Here is a 10,998-nt window from a genome sequence, read left to right as displayed (position 1 = left end):
TCAATAACAATTGGGATAAAACAATGCATATACATGTTCATAATATTTTGGAGGACACCAAGCTGCAGGATGTTTTGAGTACTTTACTTTGAAGGATGTGATTAAAACTGAATATTTTTTTGGGTTTTTTTAGTTTTCAAAATCATCAATAGACTATTCAGTAAAATTCTGTACTTTAGAAAGAAAGAATGGAACTAAAATACAGAATACCTAGATAAGCAGCCATGCAGCAGAGAAATATTGAAGAGGATCAGAGACTAAACGTCAGTAATGGCATAAGTTTTGTTGTGGATCTATTAATTCACACCATTTGTATGCAGAATGGTGACTGTTACACTTTGCTTGGTGCTGGAAAGATTCAGTCTAGGGTGGGGTGGGGTAAAATAATTCGACACATTTGCATGAAGACTCTTTGGAGAGTTTTGCATCATTTGAAAATATCTCAACAGCAGTGTTCTATGAAGAAAGCATTTAAATATAGGTCTTTCTAGACCAGTAAAAGACGACTGAGACAACAATGTAAAAAGCTTTCATGTGCTTTTAGAAAAGGGGAGAACGGTCACTTGTTTCTGTCAGATATCAAAGGATAAGGGATCAACTTTAATTATCAAAAAGATATCTGAATAACTTATTTTTAGGTTGGAGAACATGGAGAAGGACATCTAGAATCTCTGTTGCTGAGCTTAAGAAAACACCTATCTATCAGATACACCTGGAACAGACCAGATGAAGTTCTTGTCACAAGAGAATAAAGGCAGAAAAAAATTAAACTAAAGAAGTGGCAAAACATTAAGTGATTGTAATCTAACTTGCTTATTACAAAATTAACTTGGTTTTGGAGCAGTGGGAAGGAGAAAGGGAAGTTACTGTCGATGCAGCAATTGTCAGGGGTCTGACTGGGAATCATGCCAGCTTCTGCCTTAATTGTATTCCTGATGAGTTAAAACTACCTATGCAGATAAACTAGATACATGTAGCCTTGCCCCTGTATTGATCAGGACATAGATATGTGTATTTTCAAGGTCACATTTTTCTTGCACTTCTAGCTAATTGCAAAGGCACCTGCTGAGAATAAATATCTATTGAATTACAGAAAGAGAAGACAGTACTATTCAGAGCAGAGTGAGTATATTAACTTAGAAAGATGAAGCATCTGGTAACAGTTCAAGTAATACAGCTCTCTTAAAAATGGTACAAAGTGAAAAACTTATTTTCTAGCCTTTACAGCTGACACTTTTTCACTCTCTCCGATGCGGTGTTCAGGAAGTTTCAGTAGTCTCATTTTAAATATGAAGTGTTTGCTAGTACGTTTCATGTTCATCAGTGAAACATCCTTCAGGTTCTTTCACAATGACATTTATATGTGCTCCACTTCATTTCTGAATTAACACTGGATTGATGACACAAGCTCTACGGGGACTAACTCAACAGGAGCACTTGTTTTGGTGATGTTCCAGTTGCAGAGAAAAGAGTAGCGCTCTCCAAGGAAAGCAGCCTCAAGGACTACCCAGAGAACAGGAAGCTTTTGTAAAAACATGTATGATACTGCTCTTGTAGACTTTTTAACAAAGATGAGAATGTTGAATTGCAGTTGCAGATAATCTTTGACTTAAAATACTTAGAAAAATATGCATGCTTTCCTTAAAGTGACAATGTTAAAAAAAGATAAAATTCTTGCAATTATTTTTCAAGTGTAGAAACCTTGCACAGTTGTGGTTAACTGCACTGCAGTTTGGCTAAATGCAATGGATATACTAAGCACATGAGAATGTCATTTCAGAATATATTTCATGCAGGTAAGGTGAACAAAACAGGGTGGGTAACCTTAATATGCAGTTTTCCTTGAAAATACTAATTTTGTAGGAATCCAATGATAGTTTGGTATTATTTTTATTTAATATTTTCTAGGATTTGCCAGCACCCATTTAGTAGTTATCAGATTAAAAAAAGTAAATGCCTAATCTCTAATTGCTAAATCTTTAATGCTCCATTCTGTAGAGATATTTATTCAACAGCTGTAAATATTTAAGGCAACAAAAATTCTTTGACATCGAGAAGAATATTTTGATTCACTTCACTCACCCATTTGAAATGGTCAGTGCATGTATGAAAGTCTTCATGTTTTAAACTATTCCTCCCCCTCTGGTACAGGTACCAGCTGTACAGTGGTATTTCAGTACTGATTAAGCTACTGCTTTTGTCTTGCTCATAAAAAAATGTTACGCTTTCTATATTAAATACATTGCATTCTCTTTTGTAGTAACTGGTTTGTGCCTAATAATATGGTGCTATCCAGTATTTTTTTGGTTGTTTTATTGTTTGCTTGTTGGGTTTTTTTTTTTTAATCACAGCATTCTTAAGATCAGGTATTTTCATTAGGTCAGTCTCTTTTTAAAAAAAAACACTACTGTGTTAATAATCTCACAACTTGCTCTTTCACTTCTGTATCAGGGTGATGCAACAAAGATGCCAGTTTCTGAGTGAATGGGGCAGAGTCCCTGCAGAGTATGAAGAAAATTGAATCTTCACTGTACTGGTCCTGAATCATGGTGCCATCTTCATTGTTCACGTTCTTTTTCAAGTTTGCTGCAAATGCCAGGGCTCTAAGCAGAATATCTCTGTGTGTACAATTGCCAAAAAGTAACAGCAATGATGGCACCTAGGGCATTCAAGAAATAATCCACACTTAAGCACCAGCAGTAAGTACACATAACTAAATCTAACTAAAAAGTAATATATTAAAATCCACACCTACACCATATAAAAGAGAAACCCTATAAAATACCAGAACTCCATATGCTGTGAAAGCATGCCAGAAACTTGCACAGCATGCATGTTTCCTCTGTAGAAAAGACTGGCGTGTGCCTTACAGGATAATAAATGCTTTGTACTTTCAATCTCCAAAATGTGGTTGTCTGGAAAATTCCTATTTGGAAGAGAGGGTCTGCTTTCTTTCTCAGTAACATTGCTTTTGCCCTTTGCAGTGATCTGAATGTTTTTATGTTAGCACATCTCATTTAACAGAGAAGTGAGTATTTAGCTACACTAATTTTGTTTCAATAATGAAAAGTCAGCAGTGGCAAACAGCTCAAAAATAAAAGCCACTGCATGTTTTAAGAAACTTACTCTGGGGAGGAGGATGTAGCACTATTCCAGTCCCTGACTCTGTTTTGGCGTGAGGAAAGGACACAACTGAAATAAACCTGTGTGCCAAGGCCAGCAATAACAAATGTCAGATAAAGTTCTCCACAAAGACACAAGTAAATGCACCGGGAAAGTTCACTTACAGTGCTTAGAGACAACAGTTTTATAGCTGCATTTGAGTAAAGGGGTGGGGATTTCAGTGGAATTTGGTTGTCCTGGGTACAATATGTCAGCTATAGAAACAGCTGTTGAGAAGGATCTTTTACAATACTGGCTGTATTTGATGTCTGTACCTGGTCTTCGATCGATCTGTATACTGACTGCATGTCTGGAAATGAGGTTTTGGGTACCTTAGATACAAAACTTCATGGTACTACCCCTTTGGTAGAAAGGAAAGGTGAGAACAGGCTTCTGCAAGCTGTCACTGATTATCTGGAATGGTACACAGGAAGTACGACCGACTGTCTTCAAGTGCATAGTCTCTGTGACGCTCCCTCTGCAAATTAGAGTACCTGTATCACACCACACTCCGCAAGAAAGCTAGCCTTTCAAAGAAACACACTTCTGGCTACTGATTTTAACCAGGTACTGCCAAAACTTTTACTCTGGAGTTGCATATGTGCTTCTAATACATTACAATTCTTCTAATGCATGCACAGATCTACACACATACACACGTATAAATGCTAAAAATACAATGAAACAGTAAGAATCTTACTTGAGCTCTGAGAAGATGTCTTGTCATGGCTGGGTTTGCAGATAAGTTCACAAGTACTTTCAAAACTTGAATCTGAAATAAGGAACATACAAATTCATTGCAAGCTCCAAAACCAGTAAATACAGCAGTAATGGGCATAAATAATGTTGGTGTTGACTTGGAGAGGGAAAGGTAGAATGGGTCAACTAACATCTTGAGTTGTGCTCTTCAGTCTTTGGTACAGATATAGGAAAAACCAGAGCTGACGGAGTCACTAGCATGTATGTGCTAAGTATAGGCATTTTAGAAGTGAATTCAGTTTGACTTAAGCATCAAAACAAGGCAAGATCTATCAACAACTAACAGCAGGCAAAACACTGAATATTTTTAAAATATACAAAGGCTGGTTAAGTACTGTATTTAAAATGCAATCAGAAGCGTACGCAAATACACCTTTGTACTTTCCTGGACCTTGTGACACTAATCTTTTAGCTAAACACTGGGAAAAGGCCAACGGCTACTGACTGTGCTTAAGTAGGCCTGCTAAGTTTTGTGGAAATTCGTGTTTTGGAAAACTGCTTTTGATCTGATAGAGCAACTGAGTACATTGATTGTGATGGTACTGTGACACCTTGAATAAACACTGAATTTGGTCCCTATCTGAAGCTTTTATCTTCTTTCGATATTACAATAATTCACAAATAAGCACAATTTCCCACTGCAGTCACTAAGGTTCCAAGAGATGTAATGAGGGTACATACAAGCATAAGGGTACAGAAATCCCTAGCTTAGGTTATCACTGCTTGGCATGTTTCCCTAGAAATCATGCATCAGTGAAGCCTTTCACATGCAGATTCTTCTTGCCCTGTGATGCAGTAGCAATGTTTAGTGGGCAGAAGAGAATTCTGGAGTTGCTATAGCAAAGGCATAGGACAATAGCAGTGCATACAGCACTGCTCTGGTAGAGCTCTAGCCCAATAGTTCTGCTATCAGCATTCCCTTCCTCCCCTTCTTCCGAATTTACATTGAGAAAATAATATAGAACTGTATTTTTGGATATTATGTGCTATCTGCTATGATTAATGAATATTTGGTTTTCTAAGCACAATCTAAATGGTTTTACAAAAACAGTAAAAGGGAGGCAAGTAAAGCAGCTCATAAATGGCTCATTAACAATATACTCCCCAGTACCTGTGTCCTTTCAGTTCCTTCTGAAAGCAAATGAAGAAAGCATGGAATTGAGTTTATCATCTTATGATGGTAGTCACTGGTAACAGACATATTTGTCAACAATCTGAGTCCAGCTAGCTGCAGTTCAGAGTTCAGGGGAGCTGACTCAATGCTCCTACAAACTTGTGTTATGTATACCTGGGGAAAAAGGAAGGGGATAAAAAGAGAAGACATCTTTTGATACAAGCATATTTTCTATTCACAAATAGTATCAGTTGCCTAGCTACAGTAGCATAAATACCTCTTGCTGGCCAAATACATAACCTGGAAACAAGTCCTTTTTTGTTTTGTTCTAAATATATCCAAACATTCTATCAGCATGATAGAAGCAGACGTTACAGTTACGCTCACTAAACTTCCTGAATAATAAATTGCTCTGAAAACCCAAACTGCTTGGACCCCATCTTGGAAGTGCCACAGTTGCTTTAAGGAGTTATTTAAACAATCACTTACAGCAACTAATATCTTCTCAAATGCTGATAACAAGCTAAGGACAAGTCTTCTTCCAACCATGTGGTCCATTCACTGGAGTGCTCCTCAGCAACAGTGATGACAATTTACATTAACAACTATTATTTACCTAATTTTCTTCTGGATGATAGTATACAACAAGTCTTGGAGTTCTAACTAAAAAAAAAATTACTTTGCCTTCACTACAGGAGTTTTCTACCTTCTTGCTGTTGGCAAGCACTACTTTAAAAAAAGTTGCTCAGTACTAAAGATGCTGCAAACCACCATGTACAGTCAAACTGTGTTTTTATCAAGCTAAGGAAAAACTACTGAAAAACTAGTAAAAAACTTCAAATCTTTATCAGCTTGCTGCTTGGACACTTCTTCATCTATTGATTAATCTGACAACGTCAGAAGTGGATGCTTTTTTGATGGTTGGTCATTTCACATCCATAGTATCTACTGAACAGCAGGACTTGTTACTATTTTTACACACTATTCTTTTAAGATGGAACTATCACCCTGCAAACTTGGTCTCATACAAATCCAGGGGATCAGCTACTGTTTTCTTCTCTCTTGCCTAAGGAGTCATGCTAAGTTCAGTCTGCAATCCATCCTATTAAACAACCACTGCTGATGTTCTAGATACATTTGGAAATCATCTTGCCTCACCTAATTTTACTATAAACTTAGCAGCACAATCTCTGTTTAATAGCATGTGGTGAAAGCTAAACACAAACTGCCTAGTTTCCCAGTAGTCTTAAAAAAAAAAGCCAGTGCCAGTGATGCAATGCATTGTTAAGTTACCCTTTTGGCCTTGGGACACACAGATAATCCAGATCTGCTGACTTGTATGTCTAACTTCAAAACATCTTGGCATCCTGGCTTGTATTTAACAAATATGCTGAAAACCCTGTACTGTCCTCTGTGTCTCAATTACTTTGATTTTTCCCTTTAAGAAACTTACCTGTATCTCTTCCTGATTTTTAATATTCATACTCAAATTATTAAGTGCATTTAATGCTTTTTCTTTAACTTTGGGAACACAATCTGAAAGCATCCTTCCAATAATAGAAAGGCCATCCAAATTTCGGATTATATCCTGAAATACAGAACAGATACTAGTAAGACTTTTAAAAATTTAAATGCTAAAGGCTTTCCTCAAAGTTTCCATCTTAGTGCAAACCAAATGTGCAAATGAAGACTTCCCTAATGGACTACTCTGTTTAAAGACAGAGCGTTAGCAGACATTGCTTTATTGCTCCCACTGAAATTAAGAATAATCCTGCTTAGGGCCAAAGAATTATTTGACAATAGCACAACACCTTTGCTTTTCAAATCTGGCCTGCAAAGCATGCTTAAAACATTTTAGATTATAAAGAATCAAAGGTAATTATTGCATAAAGATTTTACAGAACAGCTGAGCCAGGTCAGAGTACTTAAAGGTCCTGACTGAACAGAACAGAATTTCAAGATGCATCTTTATATTATTACGTTAGAAGTTCTAAAACTTTATCTTTCTGTTCCATTACACCTGATTTTATTTTTTTTAAATCTTTCCCACAGATTCTAACCATCACTGAAAAAGCACATGTACTGTTTTCTAGAAAATGAAAAATGGGCCAACAGGCCTTGGGATTCAGTTATATTCTGCTCTGATTTATACTAAGAAAACAGTTTTGAGAGGCCAGAATACACAACTGTCATAAGTACCATACAAAAGAAAAAAAAAAAAAGAAAAAAAAAGGTGGAACCCTGGATGCTGAACATTTACAAAGGCATGAAAATCTGCATCCAGGTCAAAGTTTTTCTGCATCATATTTCCAACTGATTTGAAAAGACCTGGATAGTTGGAAAGTTGCTAAGACGTACACAGCATATAACTTTGTAAAGATAACATATTTTAAATTATCTCGGTAAATTTCTGATCCTGAAAGTTTTGACCCTTCCCCAATTCAACCCTTTCATTAGCATACAAAACTGTAAGCAACAAAAGATAGGCTTACAGCACTTTTAAAATATAGAACTCTGTACAGACTTTTAAGTTGTACAAACATTAAGCTTAGATAAATTATATGAAGCTGGTAAATTATACAATTTGGGCTAGCAGAAATTAAGGCATAGACATAAAGAAGATTTTAGAGCACAAGCTATCCTAGCTCTCAGTCCTGCGTCACTCTTCGGCAAAACAGCAACTCTCATCTTCCATACTGACCAGTATCTAAACACTGTTGTTTTCTACAGAACAATACTTACTTGATTTACAGAGAAGGCAGCACTGTTGCTGAGAGTAATTAAAGCTTGCTCTTGAATTAATGGATCATCTGTGGCCTGGAGCAAATGAATAAGTTTCTGTAAAGCATCCGCATCCATGGTATGGGTTGATGCTAGAGGACTGTTGTCTGTCAGTGTTTGAGAATGAAATACTTGATACAAGTTTGAGACATTTCACTTAGTTATCACTTAACATTTTTTACAAAGCTGAGGTTTAGCTCTCAGTTGTAGGATGCATTGTTCCAAGTTTGATTGTATCCAACCATTGTATCAGAAGACTGTGTTTTACAACAGCAAGCCTTCCATCCTTTTCCCTGAGTCCTCTGACTACCTCTTTTCAAAATAGAAAATAAAAGGAATACATAACAGCTTGAGGTACATTACTCTTTGGCTAACCAACAGCAAATCGCCCCTTCAAAGTCATTAGGAATATTCACCAAATACGTTAACATCTTTCATTGCGTTCCCTGAAATGAAATGTGGAAATCTGATTGGACACTGTAGGAAAACAAGACTTCTGACTTGCAGACTACCACTTCAGAAATTACGATAATGACATTTTGCTAGTACCCTGAGGTCCTTTGACAAAATAACAGCCACAGTGTTAAGAACACTGCCAATCATGGCATGACTCAAGTAACTGAAGCAGGCTGTTTGAGTCAGGATGATGTTATGGAGTACCTGGCTTTTATAACGGGGTGACACAAATACCATCAAAGACCATTTTCCACCAGGTTAGAGGCAGAACTATTTAACTAGCTGCAAAGCCTGAAAACCCAACCTATGACTATTGAACTAGTCATAGATGATGAGAGATTACTTTTGAGAAGCTAACCAGTCCTTTATAATTCCACATATTTGCTGCCACCATCTCACCAGGCAAACACCATAGTATTCTTGGGGAAAGGGGAAGAAAAAGAAAGAAGAGGTCAACATTATTTATGATATTGAAAGAGCCAGCTAGAAAAACAAAATCTTATTTTTTATCCTTATCTTCATCTAAACACTTTTTGTAGCTGTAAATTATAGGGGGGGGGGGGGGCACAAACAACTTTAATAACAGAAAATCGGCCCATTAAGGAAATATACTGAATGGACGTATGCTTTTGGGAGTTGAAAACAATAAACCAGGCCTCTCTAAATACCAAACGTGCTCTGGAGTCCTCTGGGAAGGCCGCACGGCCACCCGAGGGCCGCCAAGCCGTGCTGTTGCTCCCCCTCCCGCCGGGCGCAGGCCTGCCCCGAGCCGCGCTCCAGAGCCGGGCCTGGGGACGGCCGGAGCCGGGGCCGCCTCCCGCCTCCCCGGCGCATCGGAGAGGCCGAGCCCCGAAACACCGTCCCCGCCCGGCCGTCCCCTCACCTGACGGCGGGCCCCGGGCGGCCCCGGCCGCAGCCCGCTGTCCCCGCCGGCCGCCCGCCGCCAGCCGCCAGAGGCAGTAGCAGGCGCCCGCCCCCAGCACGGCGGCCGCCACCCTCAGGGCCGCCCGCTCGCCCATTTCCCGCCGCCGCCGCCGCCCGCCCGCGGAAGCTGCCGCCCCATCCGGCCCGGCCGCGTCGGCCCCCTCCCCTGCCGCACCGGGCCGAGGCCCTGCGGCTCTGCGCTGAGTCCGAGTCTGGGAGGCCCCCAGCCTGCGACCCGCAAACGACGCCATGCGGGTTTTCTTCTAGGGGGAAAAGCAGCAAAGCGCGGCCTCAGGGCAGCCTGGCCACCTGCACCGCGTACCGACACAGGCTGCACCTTTGGGAAGGCTGCTGCAGCCGGGTACCACAGAGGAAAATAAAACCGCACTTTAGAGCTACTAAGCTGTTTATAAAGACGTTAATTAGACCCCACACAACCCACCACACCCCCCCCCCCCCAAATCTATTTAAAGTTTAAAAATAATACAGCAATATATTAAGAATACATATGCTGAAAACATTTGCCCCAAGTGGTATACATACCTGCTGGCCAGATCTGCTAGTGCTATCGGTGCTCGGTGGCTTTAAATACTAACTCAAGGCCATGGTTTCTCAGCTGCCACCTTAGAATCACAGGGGCCCTCCAAGAGGCGGCTGGTCGTCAGCCTGGACCCCAGTAGAACCACAGACTCCCACGGTAGCACCTGTGGGGGGGAAGGCACCCGCCACCCCGCGAAGGGTCCCCCTTACCCCTCAGTAGTGCTCTGGTAACTCCTCTGGGGCATGTTTTTGTTCCGCTCCTTTTGTTGATAGCTTGTTTCAGACAGTTTATGAAAACTTATAAAAACCGAAATAAGGTGGAATGAGGCAATTCTGCTTCTTAATCCATATTTAAACTCAAATGATGACTGAAATGAAGGCAAATGCAGGGAACTACGTTGGCACCTTGGCTAGATCTGCTTAAGTTCCTCAGTTTTAATTACAGAAGTACCTGTAGATTTCAGCTGGGTACATCCCTCCTTTTTGAGTGCTGCAGTTGCAATCTGTAGTATTTAATGGCCCATCGAAGGTAAAGGTAGCGGTTGTAATAAGTAACTAAGGGTAATTTGCTGATCAATCAAGTTAAGCAAGAGGAACGAACCCATTGTGGTGGTCTTGAGAACTTCCTGTTTAACAAGAAGAGACATGTCCACAACGTTATGTTGCTACACCAAACATGGGAACGTCCTGTTTGACAAGAAACCACGATAACAGAAGAAGCAGAGGGGCGTACTGAAGATGTCAGAAACGACCTCGGTGAAGATAAAAAGAGCTGCTCAGCTTGCTTGAATTTGCGAGCCTTAGGTGGAGCTGCGATGCCCTGGCCACCCAGCGCGCTGTTTTTGCTTTCCTGCCTTAATAAATATTTAGTGAATTTATTTGGACTCAAATTTATTTCAATTTAACCATAGCAAATTTGGTGCCGTGACTCGGATCCAGGCAGCCGACTTCGAATTCAACTCTGGGAGGGCGCCCCACCTTCGGATGGTCCCGGAGGAGATTCCGACTTAGCTCACCTGGATTTTCCGAACTGAGATAGGAAAGCAAAGAGAAAGGAGATACTGCAGTTCCCTGTAATTTTTGTGCACGAAGAACCGGACGAAGACTCGGGAGGGAGGGAGTATATTGTGGTTCCGTTCGGTCGGGGGTTGGGTACCCGGAGTGCGAGTGACTGAGATGTCCACTGGACTTAGTAGTCCACCGGGCGAAGTGAGTGTGGACCTCCTTGTAGTGCGGTTCCCATTGTCCGCGAGGGCGTGGGC

The 10,998-nt window shown here is 40.5% G+C and overlaps 1 protein-coding gene across 1 annotated transcript; it reads right to left on the bottom strand.

Annotated features, from left to right (window-relative positions):
- Window positions 1-1,769: 1,769 nt before the first annotated feature.
- ARMC10 (armadillo repeat containing 10) lies at window positions 1,770-9,335 on the bottom strand. Its single transcript, XM_055710660.1, is given in 7 exon segments — window positions 1,770-2,659; window positions 3,863-3,934; window positions 5,033-5,209; window positions 6,489-6,623; window positions 7,778-7,923; window positions 9,156-9,306; window positions 9,309-9,335. Coding segments are annotated over 7 exon segments (963 nt in total). The 3' UTR covers window positions 1,770-2,404.
- Window positions 9,336-10,998: the final 1,663 nt, after the last annotated feature.

The sequence above is a fragment of the Falco cherrug genome, chromosome 5 (genome assembly GCF_023634085.1).
Source record: "Falco cherrug isolate bFalChe1 chromosome 5, bFalChe1.pri, whole genome shotgun sequence".
NCBI classification, from domain to species: Eukaryota; Metazoa; Chordata; class Aves; order Falconiformes; family Falconidae; genus Falco; species Falco cherrug.
This window is presented reverse-complemented; position numbering and strand designations above follow the sequence as displayed.